The 26,343-nt window shown below is 47.3% G+C and overlaps 1 protein-coding gene across 1 annotated transcript; it reads right to left on the bottom strand.

Moving 5' to 3' along the window:
• Window positions 1-28: 28 nt before the first annotated feature.
• On the bottom strand, window positions 29-25,080 carry tax1bp3 (Tax1 (human T-cell leukemia virus type I) binding protein 3). Its single transcript, XM_041203912.1, has 4 exons — window positions 24,811-25,080; window positions 19,724-19,843; window positions 3,803-3,880; window positions 29-2,742 (listed from the first exon to the last, which is right to left on the bottom strand). Exons 1-4 carry the CDS (start codon window positions 24,847-24,849, stop codon window positions 2,608-2,610), a joined length of 372 nt encoding a protein of 123 aa, XP_041059846.1. The 5' UTR covers window positions 24,850-25,080; the 3' UTR covers window positions 29-2,607.
• Window positions 25,081-26,343: the final 1,263 nt, after the last annotated feature.

Raw genomic sequence — 26,343 nt, 5'->3', positions numbered from 1 at the left:
TTCTTCACAAACAAGTCACAAGCTCCTATTTAGTGACTGAAGTGTTTTTATTGAAAGCAGTGCAATGGTGAAAGATTTTTGTACAATGAGTAATCCAATTTCTTACTTTTCAGATTCTCATTAACAGTTTCAATCCAATCATTAGAGTCTTTTACATTAAAATATGAGAGCATTGCATGATCCACAGGGTTTATAAACAATCTCTATGTAGAAAGGCTTGTGATTTGAAGTCATTGTCTAGAAAAAAAATCAGGAGGTGCTATGTCCCCAGTAAATTATACAATAAGCCTAGGCTAAGCATGCAGTATCCACATGCAATCTGGATACAGTCACTGTTGAATAAGTTTGCATTAGTTGTACAATACCCATCAGTACTGCAATAAATGGTTTGATGAGGCACAATAAGAACTGGTAGATGCTAGACTGGTTAGAATTCAGGAACTCTCAGCTTCTCACTGAACACCCTGCAGATACCTCCTGTCCATACATTGTTAGTGCTCCAGCTACACGAAACAGCCAGGCAAGAACACTATCAGGTAATCAGGCAACTAAACACGCATACCTCCGACACTTACCCAATGCACAAAATGTTAGTTTTATCTCTGTACATGTGAAAGGTCCCAACAACTGCAGATAAAGAAAGGAAGTCCAATGCAGGCTTGCGCACAGACACTGCAGTGAAACTTCCCTTCCTTTCATACATTTTGGTCTTTTTTTGATTGGAAGAGCTGGGAACGAAGGCACTTTACGGGGCCCTGAATAGTTACTCGGTTGTGTATCTGTGACTACAGTACAAAAATTAAAATAACTCGGCACTTTGGTAGCAAAAACAGGAAGGCAGGTTATTATCTGAATGGCTATAAATTGAGAGAGGGGAATGTGCAACAAGACCTGGGTGTCTTTGTACACCAGTCGCTGAAGGTAAGCATGCAGGTGCAGCAGGTGGTAAAGAAGGCAAATGGTATGTTGGCCTTCACAGCCAGTGGATTCGAGTACAGGAACAGGGATGTCTTGCTGCAATTGTACAAGGCCTTGGTGAGACCATACCTGGAATATTATGCGCAGTTTTGGTCTCCTTATCTGAGGAAGGATGTACTTGTTATAGAGGGAGTGCAGCGAAGGTTTACCTGACTGATTCCTGGGATGGCAGGACTGACATATGAGGAGAGATTGAGTCGATTAGGATGATATTCTCTGGAGTTCAGAAGAACGAAGGTGGGTCTCATAGAAAACTATGAAATGCTAACACGACTAGACAGGGTAGATGCAGGAAGGATGTTCCCGATGGTGGGAGAGTCCAGAACCATGGGTCACAGTCTGAGGATACAGGGTAGACCATTTAGGACTGAGATGAGGAGAAATTTCTTCACCCAGAGAGTAGTGAGCCTGTAGAATTCGTTACCACAGAAAGTAGTTGAGACCAAAACATTATATGTTTTCAAGGAGTTAGATATACCTCTTGGGACGAAAGGGATCAAAGGGTATGGGGAGAAAGTGGGAGCAGGCTATTGTGTTGGATGATCAGCCATGATCATGAATGGCAGAGCAGGCTTGAAGGGCCGAATGGCCTACTCCTGCTCCTAGTTTCTACGTCTCTAAGTATAGGGCACTCTGTAGAGGGCAATGTGACAGAATAATAACTTGTTTCCCACACCTTTTGAGAGGAGTGCATAGCACTCATGATTATACTTTGCATCCCAAAGTTAGTACAGTGAGGATTGTGTGTGAAGGCACAGGGCTGTGTTTAAAATAAAAGATTCAGCAAAAGACTATAAAAAGTACATTATGGAAAGTGACTTCAGCCAGATCTCAAACTTCCAGACACCAGCAGAGGTTCAGAATTTAGAGGCATATGGATGTAGATTGCTTTGATGCAATTGGTTTTTAGATTAGTCACTCCTTCCACCAAAACATCCTCTTACTCATGGTCAGTGATCCCCAGGGCAGTCGTCATATTGCACAGCATCATTCATTGTACATGCGACAGATAAAATCATACTGCATCTTTTCTCATTTTGGCACAGTGTCAACTACATTGAATTCTCACTTTAAACACCAACAAGCCATGGAGTTGCTCAGTGCCAGTACAACAGGGAGACAAACATCCAGTTCTGATGCATACTTGCCATGAAGATCTAATCAGTCAAACCATATCAAAGATGCTTGGGAATAGCAACAATGCTTTTTACAGAACTTATGCATTTTGGAGGTGATTTAAAACCATTTAAAATGGGCCAAAGTTTGCATTCAAACAGCAGCCAGAGGAACGTCAAAGGAACAAGGTAAATGTTTGTCCGCCAACAGGCTCGAGTCTCCAGTATTAAATGTGCCAGAGTCCTCTCACTTTGGTGTCTGGTCCTGAAGATAATGTTGTCAAATCAGTATTGGTGCAGCTTCTCTAAAGAGTTCGCACATTCCACCGAAGGGAGTTTCACGTGATTCTCGGTGAGATCTGTGTGCAGGTACTTTTGTTACCTATACACCTAAATAGCAAGAGCCTTTGCTGGTCTATTAGTGATGAATACTGGTTGGCCATGGTTTGTATCAGGATAATCTCTCTTTAAACTGTGAAATTGAAGTAGGCCACCAGCTTCAGTGAGGGCTCAATTACTGCAGTGACTGGCGGATCGCCTGCTGCAGAGATTTACGGGTTACCAGAAGCCGAACGACATCTTCGTTCTTCTTAGTCAGACGTTTCCTGGCCTGGTCGTGTGTTACCATCGTCATGTCCCAACCATTCACCTGCAAAAGAAAACAGACTGTCCATTACAGTCACATTTATTCATTATTGAGCAAGACAATCTCTCTGCAATGGATTCGCTTTTACATTAGATATTTCCTTGGTTCAGTATCACTGACCAGTCCCACAAGTGGACCTGGTGTTCCCTACAAACCAGAGTGCACCATTTCCTACCCGGTATCAAAGGCCTAGGAATTGAACAGAGAACCCTCCACAGTGCACTTCACCTAACCAGACTGTAGCACAGACCATGTGATCTCCTCTTCCATAGACAGGATTCAAGCCAAGACATTTATCAGGTAAACGAACATTACAGAGTGCAAAGGAGCATAAACCTTAACATCAGAGACAGGCCTTTCAGAAAGCACGTTTACACACAATGTGGAACTCTCCCATTAAAAAGCAGTAGATGATAACTCAATTGATAATTTTAAATCTGAGATAAATAAATTTTTGATGGTCAAGGGCAAAGGTATGAAAAAATGTGCAGCCAAGACAAGAGTGGAGTTAAGAAACAGATCAGTCATGATCTCACTGAATGGTAGAGCAGGTTTGAGGAGTTCAATGGCCTCCCCCGGTCTTGAGTTGCTAGAGTGCAAACAGCTTATTTACAAAAATAAATTGTACTAATCTCCTTGTAGTGTCAAAAACAAGACAGACATTTTCTGTACTGACCCTTACCACGTTAGACCATACTGAAACAGCACACTCCAACCCATTATAAGTTTAACTAGGCTGACTAGTTAGCTCTGTAGGTTGCCACATAGAATCCTACAGGTGTTAGCAGCTGGCTACACAGCTGCCCATCAGTTTACAAGGAATTGCAGGTCTGACTCGAGTCTTCCTTTCATCGCTAGTACAAAGGTACAGGGAGATTCAAAACTCTCACTCAGCTGCCTGTGCCAAGGCGATGGGGTTTTGCCCCCTTCCTCTGCAACATGAACCTGGAGTATAAAATCATAAGAGGCATCATTGGCTCATTAATTTTTTGTGAGCGGACAGAACTGTTACATGGACAATAGCGGCCTGACTACAACCATTGTATAACATTGTAAACCTAACCTGCATTATCTTGTCTCCAATCTGGAGTCCTGCAACTTCAGCTGGTCCTCCTTCTGAGACTCTGGTTACATATATACCCTGTAAATACAAAAAGAAGCACAATTGGTTGGGGAGGTGTAATCATTCAAACAGCTTAAATGGCCAAATATGGAGGCAACAGCAATAACCTGAATTGTAGTGGTAGGACAGATCATGCAGCATCCTAGGCTTTATAAATAGGGGCATAGAGTACAAAAGCAAGGAAACTTAACATCCAAACTTAACAGTTGCAGGGAGCTGGTGATATAGTGGTATTGTCACTGGACTAATGCTCCAGAGACTAAGGGTAAGGCTCTGGGAGCCTAAGTTCAAATCCCACCACAGCAGATGGCGAAATTAGAATCCAATAAAAATCTGGATGACCACAGAACCATTGCCCATAATTGTAAAAACCCATCTGATTCACTAACGCCCTTTAGGGAAGGAAATCTGCCGTCATTACCTATTTGTGACTCTACAACCTACAGGTTAACTGTTTAATGCCTTCCCAATTTTGGCTTAGCCAGTGACACCCATATCTGTGAATGAATAAAAAAATTTACCCCACCAACCACCTTAAACATTCACTCTCTCCACCACCAACACACAGTAGCAGCAGCGTGCACCATCTACAAGATGTACTACAGCAACTCACCAAAGCTCCTTAGACAGCACTTTCCAAACCCACGACTGTCAGGAAGATATAATTTTTTTTGTTCACTCAGAGGGTGGGGGCTTCGCTGGCTGGGCCAGCATTTATTGCCCTCCCCTTATTACCCTTGAGAAGGTGGTGGTAAGCTGCCTGTCCATGTGGTGTAGGTACACCCTCAGCGCTGTTAGGGTGCGAGTACCAGGATTTTGACCTAGCGACAGTGAAGGAATGGTCGATATAGCCAGGATGGTGTGCAGCTTGGAGGGGAACTTGCAGGTGGTGTTCCCATGTATCTGCTGCCCTTGTTCTTCTAGGTGGTAGAGGTCACAGGTTTAGATGGTGCTCTCAAAAAATTACTGAAATGTATCTTGTATATGGAACACACCGCTGCCACTCTGTGCCAGTCATGGAAAGTCGTTGTTTAGGGTAAAGGATGGTGTGTTGATCAAGCAGGCTAGATGGTGTCGAGCTTCTAAAGTGTTGTTGCACTCATCCAGGCAAACAGAGTATTTCATCACACTCCTGACTTGTACCTTGTAGATGGTGGACAGGCTTTGGGGAGTCAGAAGGTGAGTTACTCACTGCAGGATTCCTAGCCTCTGACCTGACCCTGTAGCCACAGCATTTATATGGCTAGTCCACTTCAGTTTCAGGTCAATGGTAACCCCCAGGATGTTGATAGTAGGGGATTCAGCGATGGTAATGCCATTGAAAGTCAAGGGGAGATAGTTAGATTTTCTTGTTGGAGATGGTCATTGGCTGGCACTCAATAGGCAAGTAATATTCACGCCACACATCAGCCTATGCCCAAATGTTGTCCAGGTCTTGCTGCATATGGACAGGATTGCATCAGTACCTCAGGAGTTGTAAATGGTGCTGAACGTTGTACAATCATCAGCAAACATCCTCACTTCTGATCTTATGATGGAACAAAGGTCATTGATGAAGCAGCTGAAGGTAGTTGGCCTAGGGCATGACCATGAGGAATTTCTGCAGTGATATTTGGGATGGACATGATTGACCTCCAACAACCACAACCATCTTCCTTTGTGCTAGGCATGGCTGTAACCAGTGGAGAGTTTCCCTGATTCCCTCAGAATTCAATTTTGTTAGTTTTGATGAAAAAGAAACATGCTGTCAAAGCTTTCCATCATGAACTCATCAGGACAGATGCAAGAATACCAAAGAGTGATTAGTTGGCAGGTCGACTGACTGGTCAAGGCATTGCCATGGAGAATGTACCAGCGAACTACTGTCCCCCAATGCTTTTGTTTAATTCAAATAAGCACAATGCCCAGACATGTTCCTTTTGCCTGCAAAGGACAGGTCCCTGCATATGAATATATGTAGCTCCTAGCAAGTGTAAATGAGCCACATTGTGAGTCCGACTGATAATCTTAAATTGTTAGTGTAATTCTTAGCACACTCGGAGTGATTCAGCAAATGCTGCCAAATTGCGGAATCACATCTAATGTTAGACGTTATGCTCTTTGTTTTGCAAGCACAGGTTGGTTGAGTACGGTCAGTATTCTGCCTCAGACTTAAATATAGAACAAAGAACAGAAAAGTACAGCACAAGAACAGGCCCTTCGGCCCTCCAAGCCTGCGCCGATCATACTGCCCGTCAACTAAAACATTATGTACTTCCGGGGTCCGTATCCCTATATTCCCATCCTATTCATGTATTTGTCAAGCTGCCTCTTAAACACCACTATTGTACCTGCTTATGTGAAGGGATATAGATAGCTTAATTAAATGGGCAGAAATTTGGCAAATGGGGTATGATATGGGGAAATTGTGCGCTTTGGTTTGAAGAATAGAAAGGCAAAATTATTAAATGGAGAGAGACTGCAGAATGTTGCAGTAAAGAGGGATCTGGGTGTCCTTGTACGTCAATCACAAAGTTAGCATGCAGGTACAGCAAATAATTACAAAGGCAATTAGAATGTTGGCCTTTATTGCAAGGGGAGAGGAGTATAAAAGTAGTGAAGTCTTGCTAGAACTGTATAGGGTATTGGTGAGACCACACCTAGAGTGTTTTGTACAGCTTTGGTTTCCTTACTTAGGAAAGGATATACTTGCATTGAAGGCAGTTCAGAGAAGGTTCAATAGAGGGCTCAGTTTAAATATAAGGAATCTCCCATTTAAGACCGAGATGAGACTTTTTCCCCTGAAGATGGTTGGTCTTTTGTTTCTTCCTTAGAAAGCGTTGGAGGCTGGGTCATCCATGCTCATATATCACCACCAACACCATGAGCTCTTATCTTTTGCAGTTAGCTTTTATGTGCAACATGTACAGAATTCTGTTCACTGCAGAGATCAGAAGTCAAACCTAGCAAGGGGATAGGAAAGATCCCACCTTCCAATGTTTCCAGTGGTCTTTTGTGAAATGATTCGGAATGATTTCAGCCTCGTTCTGAATCAATGACCTGTTTAGGTATATAAGACTGAAGACCAATCTTTGGACCAGGCTGGAGTTAAACCGTGCTGTTGGGACAGATGGCGAAGTCTCCTTATTCAGCATTTGACCATACTGTGCTTAAACTAGGATTACCCAAAAGTACATTGGCAGCGGTGCTGGGTATGCAAGCTGTGAGGAGGAGACAAAGAGGTTGCAAAGAGTTAGAGACAGTGAATGGGCAACAAGGTGGCAGATGGAGTGCAATGTGGGAAAGATAGAGGTTATTCACTTTGGTTGTAAGAAATCAATTTTTCCTTAAAAAGGTGCAAAACTTGTAAGTGTTGATGTTCAGACAGACATGGGTGTACTTGTACAAGAAACTCAAGTTTAGCTTGCAGGTACAGGAAACAATTAGGAAAGCAAATGGCATGTTTACTGAAAAGGGATTGAAGTTCAAGAATAAGGACGTCTTGCTACAATTGTGCAGTGTTTTGGTGAGACCACACCTGGAGTACTGTGTGCAGTTTTGATCTCTATATAAAAAGGAAGAATATACTGATAAACCAGAGGCCCAGGGTAATGTTCTGGGGACCTGGGTTCAAATCCCACCACAGCAGATGGTGGAATTTAAATTCAAATAAAAATCTGGAATTAAAAGTCTAAGAACGAGCATGAAGCCTTTGTTGATCGTCAGAAAAACCCATCTGGCTCACTAGTGTCCTTTAGGGAAGGAAATCTGTTCTTAAACAAAAACAGAATTACCTGGAAAAACTCAGCAGGTCTGGCAGCATCGGCGGAGAAGAAAAGAGTTGACGTTTCGAGTCCTCATGACCCTTCGACAGAACTTGAGTTCGAGTCCAAGAAAGAGTTGAAACATAAGCTGGTTTAAGGTGTGTGTGTGCGGGGCGGAGAGATAGAGAGACAGAGAGGTGGAGGGGGGGGTGGTGTGGTTGTAGGGACAAACAAGCAGTGATAGAAGCAGATCATCAAAAGATGTCAACGACAATAGTACAATAGAACACATAGGTGTTAAAGTTAAAGTTGGTGATATTATCTAAACGAATGTGCTAATTAAGAATGGATGGTAGGGCACTCAAGGTATAGCTCTAGTGGGGGTTTTTTTTTAATAATGGAAATAGGTGGGAAAAGGAAAATCTTTATAATTTATTGGGAAAAAAAAGGGGGAAACAGAAAGGGGGTGGGGATGGGGGAGGGAGCTCACGACCTAAAGTTGTTGAATTCAATATTCAGTCCGGAAAGCTGTAAAGTCCCTAGTTGGAAGATGAGGTGTTGTTCCTCCAGTTTGCGTTGGGCTTCACTGGAACAATGCAGCAAGCCAAGGACAGACATGTGGGCAAGAGAGCAGGGTGGAGTGTTAAAATGGCAAGCGACAGGGAGGTTTGGGTCTTTCTTGCGGACAGACCGCAGGTGTTCTGCAAAGCGGTCGCCCAGTTTACGTTTGGTCTCTCCAATGTAGAGGAGACCACATTGGGAGCAATGAATGCAGTAGACTAAGTTGGGGGAAATGCAAGTGAAATGCTGCTTCACTTGAAAGGAGTGTTTGGGTCCTTGGACGGTGAGGAGAGAGGAAGTGAAGGGGCAGGTGTTGCATCTTTTGCGTGGGCAAGGGGTGGTGCCATAGGAGGGGGTTGAGGAGTAGGGGGTGATGGAGGAGTGGACCAGGGTGTCCCGGAGGGAGCGATCCCTACGGAATGCCGATAAGGCGGGGTGAAGGGAAGATGTGTTTGGTGGTGGCATCATGCTGGAGTTGGCGGAAATGGCGGAGGATGATCCTTTGAATGCGGAGGCTGGTGGGGTGATAAGTGAGGACAAGGGGGACCCTATCATGTTTCTGGGAGGGAGGAGAAGGCGTGAGGGCGGATGCACGGGAGATGGGCCGGACACGGTTGAGGGCCCTGTCAACGACCGTGGGTGGAAAACCTCGGTTAAGGAAGGAGGAGGACATGTCAGAGGAACTGTTTTAGAATGTAGCATCATCGGAACAGATGCGACGGAGGTGAAGGAACTGAGAGAATGGGATGGAGTCCTTACAGGAAGCGGGGTGTGAGGAGCTGTAGTCAAGATAGCTGTGGGAGTCGGTGGGTTTGTAATGGAAAACAAAAACAGAATTACCTGGAAAAACTCAGCAGGTCTGGCAGCATCGGCGGAGAAGAAAAGAGTTGACGTTTCGAGTCCTCATGACCCTTCGACAGAAGGGTCATGAGGACTCGAAACGTCAACTCTTTTCTTCTCCGCCGATGCTGCCAGACCTGCTGAGTTTTTCCAGGTAATTCTGTTTTTGTTTTGGATTTCCAGCATCCGCAGTTTTTTTGTTTTTATCTCTGGGTTTGTAATGGATATTGGTGGACAGTCTATCACCAGAGATTGAGACAGAGAGGTCAAGGAAGGGAAGGGAAGTGTCAGAGATGGACCACGTGAAAATGATGGAGGGGTGGAGATTGGAAGCAAAATTAATAAATTTTTCCAAGTCCCGACGAGAGCATGAAGCAGCACCGAAATAATCATCGATGTACCAGAGAAAGAGTTGTGGAAGGGGGCCGGAGTAGGACTGCAACAAGGAATGTTCCACATACCCCATAAAGAGACAGGCATAGCTGGGGCCCATGCGGGTACCCATAGCCACACCTTTTATTTGGAGGAAGTGAGAGGAGTTGAAGGAGAAATTGTTCAGCGTGAGAACAAGTTCAGCCAGACGGAGGAGTGTAGTGGTGGATGGGGATTGTTCGGGCCTCTGTTCGAGGAAGAAGCTAAGGGCCCTCAGACCATCCTGGTGGGGGATGGAGGTGTAGAGGGATTGGACGTCCATGGTGAAGAGGAAGCGGTTGGGTCCAGGGAACTGGAAATTGTTGATGTGACGTAAGGTGTCAGAGGAATCACGGATGTAGGTGGGAAGGGATTGGACAAGGGGAGAGAGAAGGGAGTCAAGATAACGAGAAATGAGTTCTGTGGGGCAGGAGCAAGCTGAGACGATCGGTCTACCGGGGCAGTTCTGTTTGTGGATTTTGGGTAGGAGATAGAAGCGGGTCGTCCGAGGTTGGGCGACTATCAGGTTGGAAGCTGTGGGAGGGAGATCCCCAGAGGAGATGAGGTCAGTGACAGTCCTGGAAACAATGGCTTGATGTTCAGTGGTGGGGTCATGGTCCAGGGAGAGGTAGGAGGAAGTGTCTGCGAGTTGACGCTCAGCCTCCGCGAGGTAGAGGTCAGTGCGCCAGACAACAGCACCACCCTTGTCAGCGGGTTTGATGACAATGTCAGGGTTGGACCTGAGAGAATGGAGTGCAGTAAGTTCAGAGAGAGACAGGTTAGAATGGGTGAGAGGAGCAGAGAAATTGAGACGACTAATGTCGCGCTGACAGTTCTCAATGAAAAGATCGAGAGAAGGTAAGAATCCAGAGGGAGGGGTCCAGGTGGAGGGAGAATATTGGAGATGGGTAAAAGGAGTAAGCCCGGAGACGAAGACGGCGGAAGAAGAGTTCAGTATCATGCCGAGCCCGAAATTCATTGAGGTGAGGGCGTAAGGGTATGAAACTAAGTCCTTTGCTGAGCACTGAACGTTCAGCATCGGAGAGGGGAAGGTCAGGGGGTATAGTGAATACATGGCTGGGGTTGGGATTGGAAGAAAGGGTGGGGATGGAGGGACAGGCAGGGGTGGAGGGTCCTAGATGGGTGTTGGTGTCGATGAGTTGTTGGAGCTTGCGTTCCTTAGCACTTGAGAGAAAGAGAAAAAGTTTCTTGTTGAGGCGTCGGATGAGCCGAAGGATAAAATGAAACTGGGGCACGCGCAGCTTTGAAAAAGGGTACGGCGGTGCTGCTGAAATCTGTTCTTACCTGGTCAGGCCTACATGTAACTCCAGATCCACAACAATATGGTTGACTCTTAATGCCCTCTGAACAATGGCAATAAATGCTGGCCTATCCAGCGACGGCCACATCCCATGAGCGAATAATAATAAAAACACTTGCATTGAAAGTGGTACACTAGATTGGTCCCTGGATGAGAGGGTTGTCTTATAAAAGGTTGAATAAATTGGGCTTATATTCTTTGGAGATTAGATTCTGAAGGAACTAGGTAGGGTAGATACTGAGATATATGTTCTGAGGTAGATATTGTTTCCACTGGCTGGGGAATCTAGAATAAGGGGCCGATTGCTTGGGACTGATGAGGAGAAATTTCTTCACTCAAAGGGTTGTGAATCTTTGGAATTCTCTACCACAGAGGGTTGTGGATGCTCCATCATTTAATATATTTAAGGCTGGGATAGACAGATTTTTGATGTCAAGGAATTAAAGGATATGGGGAGTGGGCAGGAAATTGGAGTGGCAGCCCAAGATCAGTCATGGTTGTACCAAATGGCAGAACAGGCTTGACAGGCCATATGGTCTACTCCTGCTCCAATCTTGTGCTCTTATGTTGTGTTGTGACCCAATTGCCGGGTCCCAGCTTCTTGCCACCTGAAATCTTACCTAGCTAGCAAGCATCAAGTTCAAGCAGGAAACACAGACTTGTTACAGCACAGGAGACATTCAGCTCATCATGACCGACTGGTTCTCCGAATGAGCAATTCGCCAAGTGCCATTCCGCTGTCTACCCATAACTCTGAACATTCCTACTTTTCAAACAATGATCCAATTCCCACTTGATTGATTCGCTTTGATTGACCCTGCCTACACCACGCTCAGGCACAGCGTTCCATATCCTAACCACTCACATCATGAAAAAGTTTTTCCACATGTCGTCACTTCTTCTTTTGCCAATCACCTTAAATCTGTGCCCTCTGGTTCTTGATCCTTCCACCAATGAGGAGATTTCTGTATCTACTCTATCGAGACCCTTCCAAATTTTGAATACTTCTATCAAGTCTCCTCTCAACCATCTCTTCTCCAAGAAGGAGTCCCAATCTCTCCTAACCTACGTAACTGAAGTTCCCCTGCCCTGGGGTCGTTCGAGTGAATCTTTTCTGCACTCTCTCTAATGCCTTCGCATTCTTCCTAAAGTGTGGCATCAGAACTGGACACAATGCTCCAGTTGAGTCTTAACCATGTGTTTTATACAAGTTTAACATAACTTCCTTGCTTTTGTATTCTATGATATCCGTATTAATAAAAGCCTAGGATGGTGTATGCTTTATTAACTGCTCTCCCAACCTGTCCTATATGTAGATAAGGCCTGGGAATTAAGATCTCGGACCACCACCCCATCCCCGGACTCAAACTGCAGAGGGCCCACATTCCCCTCCACTCGAGCCCCATCAATATAAATTCCATTTATCCAATATATATGCCTCAAAATAATCTGCAAGCAAATGTAAAATGATATAACCCAGTACAAGACTGGGAATATGAGGAAGAGCTATTTTAAACAGAATAGCCCAGGCAGCTCTTTGACACTCTGTCATTCAATAAAAATCTCATCAATTTATATTTCTAACGGGAATTGGTAGCAGCAGTGTCATAGTTAAACAAACCATTCCAGGCTTAATAGGTTCTCAGAGTGCTGCTTGCACTCTTTCTTTCTCTGCTTTGGGGATAGGTGGAGAAACTGACCAGAGTGACTGCTATGTAGATGGTTTGAAAGCAGTCTCCTGTCTGGGCAAGTGGTTTAATGGTTTCTTGAGTACGTGACCTGGCTGTTGAGAGGAAGAATCAAAGTCATTGTGTGGGAGGCCAGTCTCAACAATGGATTACGGTTCATAATCTGTGGGTTTGGCTTCAATACCATCCATTAATAGGTCATTCGCTGCTAGCAGGGTTTCAATATTGCAACAGAAAAGACACAATGCTTCAAGCCTCGTGTGTGCAGGCAGTGAAGAACAAAAGAAAAAACTGACATGATAACAATACAAACCACAACGAGATATATATAGCAGCAAAGCATCACTTGAAGCATTAAAGAAAAAAAAAGTCTTGCATTTCTGTAACACCTTTCACAACCTCAGGATGTCCCAAAGTGCTTTACAACCAATGAAGTACTTTTGAAATATGGTTACTGTTGTAATGTAGCAAATTTATATTACAAAAAGCAATGATATAATGGCCAGAGGTAATCGGTGTCTGTGATGTTGCTTGAGGAACAGATATTAACCAGGACACCAGGGATAACTTCCCTGCTCTTCTTGGAAATAGTTTCATGGGATCTTTTATGCCCAACTGAAAGGTCAGGTGGAGCCTTGGTTTAACACCTCAAGCAAAAGAGAGCGCAGCACTCCTTCAGCATGATTTTTGTACTCAAATCTTGGGACTTGAATTCACAATCTTCTGACTCAAAGGCAAGACAACTATCAATTCAGCCTAAGTATTGTTTCCCCATTCCGAGTTAACTTCAACACTAGGAAAAGGAAACCACCATCACCTCATGGAGGAAGAAAGGAAAGATAACAGACATTGTGCATTCAAGTGCAGCAAATTCTGTCCCCCATTCTTACCCACCTTCCTCAGTACAAGCTGCAGTGCCTTGGTTGTGGTAGCAGAGACAACAATGCTGAACACCTATTCAATAGAAAAGCTGACATTTATGCTGAATGAATGTCCTTCACAGAATAAGGAAGAGCAAGCTGCCTTCCTTAAATCCACAAGCACTCAGTCTGCTATAGCGCAAAACCCGAAAATGGGAATCCTAGGATCAGGCCACCTGGGGGAATCTGACAAAAAAAAATAGGGGGGAGACTATTCAGCCCCTTGTGCCTATTCCGGCATTCAATTAGATCATGGCTGCATGTCAATTCCATTTACCTGCCTTCACTCTATATCCCTCAGTACCCTTACCTAATTAAACCTACCAGGCAGCACAGGGCACTGAAGGAAGAAAACAGTGACATCACATCCAGTAGGGAAGAGCCGCCATGAGGGCGAGTCCCGTCAAATGCATATCCTGTTACATTAGGGAACTCCAGGATGCTTGTTTCCTGGTTTCAAAGCTTGAGCATATCCACAAGGCTGAAAGCTACACGAATAGCAAGGTTTCTGGAGGTGGTCACCCTATAGCTTACGAGCGTGCAAGCAATGAGAGGGAATGGGTGTCTGCCAGGCAGTCAAGGAGCACCATCCAGGTAATGCAGGGGTCCTGAGTACAAGGTTGTAATGAGATCTAGAGCTGGCACTGGCAGGACCCAAACTTGAGCATTAGAGAACAGGTTATTGTTGAATAAGTGCTGTCAACAGTACTGTTGGCAACAACTTCCATCAATTTTCTGAAGATCAAGTATAGAGTGATGGCACAGTATTTGGCCAGATTGTATTTTTGCTGCTTTGTATGGACAGGACATATTTTCCACATTGTCAGGTAGAGTCCAGTGTTGCAGCTATACTGGTTAGGGGCATGGCTAATTCAGGAGCACAACACAGCTGGGATGTTGTCATGGCTGGAGAGTTCAGCAGCAGACAGATGAATCACCTACTTGGCACTTCAGGGTGAAGATACTCACAAATACACTAGCCACATCTTTTGAAATGACATACTGGGCTCCATCATTGAGGATGGGGATGTTTATGGAGCCTTCTCCTCCCATTTGTTTAATTGTCCACCACCATTTGTGACTGGATAAGACAGGATCGCAAAGTTTTCACGTGACTCATTAGTTACAGGACCACATAGAATGTTCCTTTCGCTGTTTAGCATGCAGTACTCCTGTGTTGCAGCTTCACCAGGTTGCTACCTCACTCTAAGGTGGTGCTGCTCCTGGCATGCTCTCCTCCACTCCTCATTGAGCCTGAGCCAGGGTTGGTTTCTTGGCTTGAAGGCAATGCTATGGTAATGGATATGCCAGGCCATGAGGTTACAATAGTATAATGGCTGTGCCATGCCACACAATGGAGGGTGTCCTCAGTGTGAAGACGAGAACTTCATCTTCCCAAGGTCTGTGTAGTGGCCACTCCTATCAGTACTGTCATGGGCAGATACATCTCCAACAGGTCTACTGGCGAGGAGGTGGTTGAGTAGCTTTTTCCCTCCTGTTGGTTCTCTCACCGTTTGCTGTGGCTAAGTCAGATACATATGCCCTTCAGGACTTGAGCAGCTTGGTCAGAAAAGGTGCAATGGAATCATCTTTGGTGGTGGACACTGACGTTCCCCATCCAGAGTGCATTCTGTGCTCTTGCTACCCTCAGCGCTTCTTCCAAGTGTATTCAATATGCATGAGTACTGATTCATCATGTGAGGAAGGTTGGTAGGTGATAATCAGCAAGAAATTTCCTCGCCCACTTTTGACCTGATGGTCATGAGATTGCACAATAACACAACAATAAGAGAAGGCAGCATCTTGATGCTATCTGACCATTCAATAGATCATAGTTGATTTGATCTTGGCCTCAACTCCACTTTTCCTGCCTGTTCCCAAAACCCTTGACATAATTCAAGAATCTGTCTATCTCAGCCTTGAATATATTCAATGACCCACCCTCCACTGCTTTCTGGAGTAGAGAATTCAGAAGATTCCTGAACCTTCATGTGACAAAATGCCTCCTCATCTCCATCTTGAATGGGAGACCCCTTATTATGAAACTGTGCCTCTAGTTCTACATTTGCCCATGAGGGCAAACATCCTCTCAGCATCTACCTGTCAAAACTCCCTCAGAATCCCCTGTTTCAATCAGATCATCTCTCATTCTTCTGAACTCCAATGAGTATAGACCCAACCTGCTCAATCTTTCCTCAAAAGACAACCCCTCGATTCCTGGAATTAGTCTTGTGAACCTTCTCTGTATTGTCTTCAAGGTAAGTATGGCCCTCCTTAAATAAGGTGGCCAAAACCATACACAGTATTCTAGATATGATATCACCACCATCTTATACAATTGTAGCAAGACTTCACTACTTGCATACTCCAAACCCCTTGCAATAAAAGCAAACATTCCATTTTCATTCCTAATTTCTTGCTGTACCGGCATATTATGAGGACTATGGGTCAAGTGCTGGAAAATGGGATTAGTGTAGTCAGATCTTTGTTGGCAAGCGTGGATGCAATGGGAAAAATGGCCTCCCCTTCTGTGCTGAAAATATCTGAGTCTACAAGTCTATGGAGACAGACAGGTGCCTGTGTACTGCAGCATTCTGCAGTCTCTCCAATTAAATATTCAGTTTCTATATTCTTCCCACCAAAGTGCACAGGCTCAATTTTTCCCACATTATACCTCATCTGCCAATTTTTTGTCCACTCACTTAACCTATCTACATCCCTTTGGAAACTCTGCCTTCCTCACACAACTTGCTTCCCCACCTGTCTTTGTATCATCAAAAAATTTGGCTATAATACACTTGGTCCCTTCACCCAAGTCATCAACAAGTTGAGGCTCCAGCATTGATTTCCGTGGCATCCCACTACTTAGTTTGCCAACCTGAATATGATTCACTTATCCCGATTTCCTATCTCCTGTTAGTTAGCCAATCCTCTATCCACAGCATTACTCCCAACTGCATGAGCTCTTATCCTCTGCATTGAGTCAGGGGTCTACAGCACAGAAAAAGGCCCTTTGGCCCATCAAGTCTGCGCTGGTCAAACACGTACCTAACTATTCTAATTCCATTTTCCAGCACCAGGCCCATAGCCTTTAATGCCATGGCATTGCAGGTGCAAATCCATGTTATGAATGTATCTGTCTCTACCACCCTTTCAGGCAGTGAGTTCCAGATTCCCACCATCCTCTGAGTGAAAAAATTCTTCCTCACATTTCCTCTAAACCTCCTGCCCCTTACTTTAAATCTATGCCCCCTGGTTATTGATCCCTCCACCAAGGAGAAAAGTTCCTTCCTGTCTACCACATCAATGCCCCTCAATTTTATACACCTGTCATGTCCCCCCCCCTCAATCTTCTCTGCTCCAGGGAAAATAACCCCAGTCTATCCAATCTCTCCTCATAACTAAAACTCGCCAGTCCAGGCAACATCCTGGTAAATCTCCTCTGCACTCTCTCTAGTGCAATCACATCATTCCTACAATGTGGATTCCAGAACTGCACGCAATACTCTAGCTGTGGCCTAACCAGCTTTTTATACAGTTCCAGCATAACCTCCCTGCTCTTATATTCTATGCCTTGGTTAACAAAGGCAAGTATCTCATATGCCTTCTTAACCACCTTATTTACCTGTCCCACTGCCTTAAGGGACCGGTGGACATGCACACCAAGACCCCCCGATCCTCGATACTTTCCAGGGTCCTACCATTCATCGTGTATTCCCGTGCCTTGTTTGTCTTGCCCAAGTGCATCACCTCACACTTATCCAGATTAAATTCATTTGCCACTGATCAGCCCATCTGACCAGCCCGTCTATATCCTCCTCACTATTTACCACCCCACCAATTTTCTGTCAGCAGTGAACTTACTGATCAACCCTCCTATATTAAAGTCTAAATCGTTTATATATACCACAAACAGCAAAGGACCCATCACCGATCCCTGTGGAACCCCAATGGACACAGGCATCCAGTCACAAAAACACTCCTCGACCATCAGCCTCTGCTTCCTGCCACTCAGCCAATTCTGGATCCAATTTGCCAAATTGCCTTGGATCCCATGGGCTCTTACCTTCGTTATCAGTCTCCCATGCGGGAACTTTTCAAAAGCCTTGCTGAAGTCCAAGTAGACTACGTCAAATGCATTGCCCTTATCTACGCATCTGGTCACCTCTTTGAAAAATTAAATCAAATTGGTCAGATGTGTGAGCTCCCCTTAACAAAACCATGCTGATTGTCCTCGATTAATCCCTGCCTCTCCAAGTGTAGATTAATTCTGTCCCTCAGAATTGCTTCCAATAGTTTCCAGACCACTGAGGTTAGACTGACTGGCCTGTAGTTCCCTAGTTTATCCCTTCCTCCCTTCTTGAATAACGGTACCACATTGGATGTCCTCCAGTCCTCTGGCACCTCTCCTGTGGCCAGAGAGGTATTGAAAATTATTGCCAACACCCCTATCTCCTCCGTTGCCTCATTCAACAGCCTGGGATACATTTCATCCGGGCTTGGCGATTTATCTACTTTTAAGCTTGCCAGACCACTTAGAAAGGGAGGAGTTTCTAAGCTAATTTCTTTAATTATATCACAGTTCTTCTGCCTGATTTCCATACCCTTCAAGAATCTTTCTTTCTCAACTGAATAGATCTTTGTTGAAAATTTGAATTATCTCTTTAAATGTCTGCCACTGCTTACCTACCATCTATTTTCCCAATCCACTTTAGCCGACCTTTTCTTTATATCATAAGGGCCTTTATTTAAGTTTAAGGCACCAGTTTCAAACTCAAGTTTCTCACCCTGAAACTGAATGTGGAACTCTATGTTATGATCGCTCTTACCAGATCTGCCCCAGCGATTCACAATATACATCAATGATCTGGATGAGGGAACCAAGTTTGCTGACGACACGAAGCTTGGTGGGAATGTGAGCAATGAGGAGTGTGTTAAGAGGTTTCAAGGCAATTAGGCAGGTTGAGAGTGGGTAAATACATGGCAGATGCAGTGTAACATAGATAAATGTGAAGTTAAGAAGAATATATTTAACAAGGGAATAGATAGACTTCTGTACTCTAAAGGCATCAAGGGATAAGGGGAGAGCTCAGGAGTATGGATAGAGAATCAGCCATGATCATATTGAATAGCGGAGCAGGCTCAAAGGGCTGAATGACCCACATTTGCTCCTATTTTCTATGCTTCTATGTGTCACAGCAGAAGATAATCAACTGAGCCTTTTGCCTCTAAGCTGCAGGGATGCCATCTCTCTCTCTGTCGGTGGAGGCAAAGCCACAGTAAAAAAGGACAGCTTCTTCAGCCAGCCTGCAGAACCAAGTGTCTCCAAACCAACTGTTAAACTACCAAAGTTAGCTCTAACAGAATCGCCCAATTTGAATGCTGCAACATTTCGCCATCTACTCCTCACGGACAAGCCAAAGGCTGATCTATCTTTTTCCCTTTGGCTTTTAGTAACTAAAAACTTACTCTTTGACTCAAGAAAGCCTGGTTAAATTAGTTCCTTCTAAAACATAAATACATTTGAATTGGGAAAAGGTATTCATGGGGCGAGGTAGGGCAGAATCCCTTTTAAATACACCTTGTCGCGACTAACCGAGGGGGTTGAATAAAGAAGGGCAGCCAGCTCGTTCCTCCTCACCCGGGAGCTTAATAAAATTGGGGCCCTGTTCAGGAAGTTAACAAATTGGGGGACCTCTTCCGGGAACCAATCTTAACACACTATGGAAAGCGATGATCCTACTCTCTCTTCCTCTCTATAGGCAGAATGGACACAGCCTTAAGAAGTATAAATGTTACATTCTTAAATCCTTCGCTAGAGGTAGATGATAAGAACATGTATGGTAGTGCATGTGATACAAGTGTGTTCAGTATACTTCATGTACAGTCCATCACTTCCTGGCCTCAGTTACAATTTCAGCTTCCAACAGCCATCAAATGCCTGGAGTGAAGGGTAAGGATACTGTTTGTTCTGGTAAAGCTTCAATTATCTCCCAAAATATTTTTTTGAAGTTGAAGAATACTGCAATAGTTACCCCCCTTCTCAAGGTGATCTTGCTGCATCTCCCTGAAACCCTTTATCTTTCCCTCCCTCCAAAGAGTTAACCGTCATGTTATAGAATAAATCTAGGTATGGTTTTCTGAGGATTGGCTATAATATGCAAATATCCAACCTCCTGATCATTGCTGGGAATTCACTTCATCGTATATCACCCAGTATTACACTTGGCAGCTTAATGTAAGGCACTGCTGAGAACGGGGAGTGAAAGCAGTTGAACCTGCTTGTACTTTGAAAGGAGCCAGAAGAGATCACCAACATGCATCCACAGATATTTCCTGCTTTTCAACCTTGCAGAATTTGGATCCCCAATTCCCACCTTGTCTGTTTTGTCCTCCGAATAGGGGTTTTGTGTTGGGTCCTGGTCGATTCCACCTCCGATACTGAATCCCAGGATTAGATTATCACCATGGCGCAGTTTACGGATTTCAATACGTTGCTGAAACAAAGAGCTCAGAATCAGAAGAGAGCCTTGGAACGTCCATACTCCGTAAACCGACAGCATAGTTAACTGTCACTGCACCTCCAAGAATGGGAAAAGATTAAATGCAACAACCTGCCTTTCTCTGATAAGTTGTGTAGGGGAGGCTGAAACCTCTTACCATACATCTCAATGTTTTCCCCTCTACATTGCTTCTTAATCCCACTTACACAATCCACTTCAATGGCCTTCCTTAACTAATATCCTGTGTTTGAACTGTTCCCATAGTGAGCAACTAGAGAAAAAATGTCAACCCCCTTCCTGACCTTGAAAACCCCAAACAGGCCACTTTGAGAGTCCCAACTCCTTAATGCTTTTTTCATAAATGTCAAGGATCATCAACTCTTACCAAGTAATACTCACAATGACTCCTGGACATTTACTCTAATCTGCAAGCTGTGCCATTCTTGCATTCGTACTGAGCAGACAGTTACTGTCAACTGGACCAGTAGGCAGTAAATTCAAACAATGGCCTGGATTTTGTGGTCACCTCACTTGTATTAATCGCAAAATCCAGGCCAATAACATGCGGCTTTACTTTGGTGAACAATTTAATCTGAATCTCTTCTGATTCCTTCCTTCAAGTGCAATCATTTTCCCCACCTGATACAGTGTTATCAGAGTGTAAGGCTTCATCCAATACTCTCATACTACCAGTTATTACATTGACAATATGGAATTCAAAACCTGCAGCAGTTAACACAATCCTTCAGTCAGGCTGGAACATGACTAAATGGAGGTAAAAAGGGAACAATCCATATGTAATTCCTTAAGCTTCAGTAAAAATGCCCTGCCCCACCCCACAATCAATCTACCTATGACTTAATGGGAACTTCACCCTTAATCCAACGATACTGGTCACAAAGGAGTTCCCTTCATAAACTGACAATATCTACACTAGCCACAGAGCTGCACCCACAGCAAACAAGAGGCACAGTATTCTATTAAGTGCTGAAGCAATGAGTTTAGTGCAGTGGACAGTAATTTACAATCACTACAGAAACATGCAGTCATCCCTGAATAAAGTATAATTAAAATGTCTTCTGATTTCCCCAAGGAAGTCTAACTGCTTCACCATTAGATGTTCCCATCCAGAATAGCACAGCACTGCTATAAGACACAAAATAAGGCCTCACCCATTGACCTCATAGTCTGTCTCAACACTGTGGAATGCAAACTTTGCAGTGACACGCGCATACCCATTCAGGGAGTGGGGCTGGAACTAATAAATCATTCAGCATAGAAAACGCCATCTAGCTGTGGCTCTGACACAGCCCTGATGCGTGATACAAAATGAATGAAAGCTGTTGTGACTGTATCAGTGGTAAAAAAAAATGCCTCACTGTTTCACAAATGTATAAAGTTAAAAAAAATGGACACTGAGCTTCAAGGGAAAGGAGATCAAAAGCTTGGTCAAAGGGTTATATTTTAAGGAGGAGTGTAATGAGGAGGCAAGGTTTAGAGAGAAAATTTCAGAGCTCAGGACTTAGGCTGCTGAAGTCACAGGCAGTAATGGGGGCAAAGGGCAAAAGCAGGTGTGGGTGGTGAAATGGACAAGTCCAGAGTCAAGGGAACAGAGTTTGGGTGGGTTGGGGGGAATGTTGTATAGCAGGATAAGGTTAGAGTTGAGGAGGGGTGAAATCATGCAGTGATTTAAACACAAAGATGAGAATTCGAAATCTGAGGTTATGGAGGACCAAGACTAATATGGATCATTAATGATAATTGAATGGGATTTAGTGTAGGGTAGGTGTTTTGTGATGAATAGAACTATATAGAGTATAGCAGGTGGGATGCTAAACAAGATAAAAAATGAAAACAGAATATGCTATAAGTAGTCAGCAGGTCTGGCAGTATCTGTGGATAGAGAAACAGAGTTAAGGTCAATGACCTTTCATCAGAATTGCATTAGTGTATATTGGTGAGTATGGGGCAGTGACAAAATCATGAACTTCCTGAGGCACAGCAGCTGAGACGGATGCAGAGACGGATGCAGAGACGGATGCAGAGACGGATGCAGAGACGGATGCAGAGACGGATGCAGAGACGGATGCAGAGACGGATGCAGAGACGGATGCAGAGACGGATGCAGAGACGGATGCAGAGACGGATGCAGAGACGGATGCAGAGACGGATGCAGAGACGGATGCAGAGACGGATGCAGAGACGGATGCAGAGACGGAGGTTGGGTAGTCTTGGTGATAACAGTCCAGTTTAGAAGCTCAGTTAAGGTCAAATACAACAACATTCTCCCAATATTTAATTGGGGGAAATCTCTGAGCAGCCAGAGCTGGATGTCAGATCAGCAGCGAGATAAATCAGAGACAGTGGAGCTGGTGTTGAGGTAAAGCTGGGTGACCAAACAAATTGTTGTTGGAAAGGTGGATACAAGAGGGGGTGAAGGACAGATCCTCAAGGTAACAGAGTGGGCAAGGCTCCGAGACCCTCAGGGCATACAGTCACCCCAGCCCATCTGCCCCCACCAGCCCCTAACCCTAACTCTAACTCTCTGAACCCTCTCTCACCTACAGCCCTTCTTACCCACCTCTTTCTCCGAACTCCTCTCAACCCTATCAATCCCACCCTGGGCCCCTCCCCTCTCTCCCCCTATCAACCCCCCCCTCCCCTTATTAACCCCCCTCCTCTCCCTCCACCCCCCCTCTCCCCCCAACCCTCTCCCCCCAACCAACCCCCACCCTCTCCCCCCTCCCCCCAACCAACCCCCACCCTCGCCCCCCCTCCCCCCAACCAACCCCCACCCTCGCCCCCCCTCCCCCCAACCAACCCCCACCCTCTCCCCCCCACCCCCCAACCAAGCCCCAACCTCTCTCCCCCCACCCCCCAACCAAGCCCCAACCTCTCTCCCCCCACCCCCCAACCAAGCCCCAACCTCTCTCTCCCCACCCCCCAACCAAGCCCCAACCTCTCCCCCACCCCCCCAAACCAAGCCCCCCTCTCCCCCCCCCAAACCAAGCCCCCCTCTCCCAACACCCACCTCCCCTCTCCCCCCCACTCCACCCACCCCCCTCTCCCACCACCCCCCTCCCATCCCTCTACCCCCCCCCACCCCCCTCTACCACCACTTACCCCCACCTCCCTCTCTCCCCACCTCCCCCTCGAGCCCCCTCTCCCCCCCCAGCCCCCTCTCCCCCCCCCAGCCCCCGCCACCACCCTCCACCCTCCCCCCACGCCCCTCTCTCCCCGCCCCCCCTCTCTAACCACCCCCCCACCCCTCCCTACCCAACCCCCACCACTACCCCCCCTCCACCGACCCCCCTCTTCCAATCCCCCCACCCCCGCCCCCCCACTCCCCACCACACCCCTCCTCTGCCCCCCACCCCTCTCCCTCTCCCCCCACCCCTCTGCCCCCCAACCCCCCCCCTCCTCCCCAAACCAAACCCCCCTCTCCCCCCACCCCCAACCAACCCCCCTCTCCCAACCCCCACCTCCCCTCTCCCTCCAACTCCACCCACCCCCCTCTCCCACCACCCTCCTCTACCCCCCACCGCAACCAACCCCCCTCTCCCCCCCACCGCAACCAACCCCCCTCTCCCCCCCACCGCAACCAACCCCCCTCTCCCCCCCACCGCAACCAACCCCCCTCTCCCCCCCACCGCAACCAACCCCCCTCTCCCCCCCACCCCTCTGCCACCACCCATCCCCCACCCCCCTCTACCGCCACTGCCCCCCTCTACCGCCACCGCCCCCCACCCCCCAACAACCTCCCTCCGCCACCACACCCCACACCTCCCCGCCCACCCCCCCTGCCACCCCCCGCCCCCGTCACCCCCCTCTGCCACCCCCAGCCACCACCCCCCCACCAGCCTCCCCCTCTGCCACCCCCCAGCCTCCCCCCTCCCGCCCCCCCGCCACACCCCGCCGCCACCCCCCGGCCGCCACCAGCCCCCCCAGCCTCCCCCCTCTCCGCCACCCCCCACCAGCCCCCGCCACCACCCCCCGCCCCCCTCTGCCACCCCCCCACTGCCCCCCTCTGCCACCCCCCCACCGCCCCCCTCTGCCACCCCCCCACCGCCACCACCACCACCCCTGCCACCCCGCCACCTCCTCTGCCACCAGCCACCCTGCCCACCTCCCGCCACTCCCCCCTCTGCCACCCCCCACCCCCTCTCTGCCACCTCCCACCACCCCCCCGCCCCCATCACCGCCCCCACCAGCCACCCACCTCCCCCTCTGCCACCCCCCGCCCCCACCAGCCCCCCACCTCCCCCTCTGCCACCATCCCCCCACCTCCCCCCTCTCCACCACCCCCCCGCCTCCTCTCCACCACCCCCCCCACCCCTCTGCCACCAGCCCCCCCACCCACCTCCCGCCCCCACCTCCCGCCCCCAGCACCACACCCCCCCCGGCCCCCATCAACCCCCCCCCCAGCCCCCCCTCCTCCCTCCCCTCTGCCACCAGCCCCCCCGGCCACCCCCACTCCATCCCCCTCTGCTACCCCCACCTCTGCCACCCCCTGCCCCCTCTGCCACCCCCCAGCTGCCACCAGCCCCCCCGGCCACCCCCACTCCATCCCCCTCTGCTACCCCCCCCTCTGCCACCCCCCAGCTGCCACCCCCCGCCCCCACTTCCCCCGCCACCCCCCTCTGCCAACCCCCGACCCACCAGCCCCCGCCCCCCACGCCACCCCTCTGCCACCAGCCCCCCTGCCCACCTCCCGCCCCCACCACCCCCCTGCCATCCCCCGCCAACCCGCTGCTGCCGCACCCCCCCAACTCCTCTCTCTCTCTTTTCCACCGGCCCCCCCCCCCCACCCCCAACTCCTCTCTCGCACACCCCCTCCTCCGCCTCTGGGATAAAGCGGCAATACCTTATGCAGGAGAAGCTTCGACTGCGGCCCGGAGCCGCCCAGGGCAACACCCAGAAACAAAACCCAGACCCCCGGAACCCGCTCCAGTTGTACTCACCACAACGGCAGTGACTGGCTGCCCAGCGATGAAGGCCATGGCGAAGCTGCTCCGCTCCGGGTAACAGGACTCAGGGGTCGTCTCTCCGGCTAACAGGCCGGACTCTAATCTCCACAGAACAAACTCTCACGTCAACCGCATCGATTCAGCCAATCACGGGACAAACATTAGGTAAATACCTATAAGGACCAATGAAAAGGCGCGTTCGACTGACTGACAATAAATGGTGCAGCCTACTAAGAATGAACGGGATCAAGTCAGAACGGAACTGCGCAGCAGTGGGCGGGGCTCTCTCGACATTGGGCCCGGATCCCTCAGCACTAGGCGGGGCCCCGTAAGCATTAGACGAGGGTCCATCTACCGGCGCTTTTGAAGCTTGGCCTAAATAGCCAAGTGGTTATGGTACTGGGTTTGTAACCCTAAGATCAAGAGTTCAAATCTCACAAGGGCAAACAATATAACTTCATCTGAAACAGATGGAAACAGGTTTACTCAAAAGAGTATCAAGAGTTCAAATCTCCCAATAGCAAACTATGAAACAATGTAACTTCATCTGAAACAGTTGGAAACGTGTTTGTAGCTTGGCCTAAATAGCCAAGTAGTAAAAAAAAAACAAAAAAAGATTATCAAGAGTTCAAATCTCACAATGGCAAACTATGAAACAATGTAACTTCATCTGAATAGGAACAGATGGAAACAGGTTTGTACTCAAAAGAGTTACTGGTGCTTTTGAAATGAAAGCAAGCCTCTGTGTAATGGGTATTGGCCTATAGCCTGTTTCCTTTGCCCTGAGTTTACAGCTTTGCATCAACTGGCATATTTCAGTTGATGTGCAGACTTTAAATTCGTGAACAGGATGTGGGCACACTGGCTAAGCAGCATTTATTGCTCATCCCTAGTTGCTCTTGAGTTGATGGTGTTGAGCTGCCTTCTTGAACCACTGTAGTCCATGTGATGTGGGTACACCCACATTGCTGTTAGGGAGGGAGTTCCAGGATTTTGACCCAGCGACAGTGAAGCAACGGTGATATATTTCCAAGTCAGGATGGTGTGTCACTTGGAAGGGAACTTCCAGGTGGTGGTGCTCCCATGTGTCTTCTCCCTTGCCCTTCTAGGTGATAGTGGCCATGGGTTTGGAAGATGCCTTGCTGAGTTGTTGCAGACTATCTTCTAGATGGTACACAGTGGCAGAGGGCATGATAAGATGGAAGATGGGGTGTCAATTTGCTTTGTCCTGGATGGTGTCAAGCTTTTTGAGTGCTGTTGGAGTTGCACTCATCCAAGCAATGGAGAGTATTCCATCACACTCCTGACTTGTGCCTTGTAGATGGTGGACAGGCTTTGAAGCATACAGAGTTCCCAACCTCTGACCTGCTCTTGTAGCCACAGTATTTAAATGGATAGTTCATTTCAATTTCTGGTCAATGGTAACACTTAGGATGTTGATGGTGGGGGATTCAGTGTTATCAATCCCACTGAACATCAAGTTAAGATGGTCACATGGTCATTGCCTGCCACTTTTATTGTGCGAAT

The sequence above is a fragment of the Carcharodon carcharias genome, chromosome 14 (assembly GCF_017639515.1).
Source record: "Carcharodon carcharias isolate sCarCar2 chromosome 14, sCarCar2.pri, whole genome shotgun sequence".
NCBI classification, from domain to species: domain Eukaryota; kingdom Metazoa; phylum Chordata; class Chondrichthyes; order Lamniformes; family Lamnidae; genus Carcharodon; species Carcharodon carcharias.
The sequence above is the reverse complement of the archived record's forward strand: the minus strand, read 5'-3'. Positions and strand labels throughout refer to the sequence as shown.

Coding starts and splice junctions, on each gene's coding strand:
- tax1bp3 (XM_041203912.1), bottom strand. CDS start 24,849: ATGGCCTTCATCGCTGGGCAGCCAGTCACTGCCGTTGTG. Junction 19,844..24,810: donor AGCCAGTCACTGCCGTTGTG/GTGAGTACAACT, acceptor TCTTTGTTTCAG/CAACGTATTGAAATCCGTAA. Junction 2,743..3,802: donor TTGGAGACAAGATAATGCAG/GTTAGGTTTACA, acceptor TTTCTTTTGCAG/GTGAATGGTTGGGACATGAC.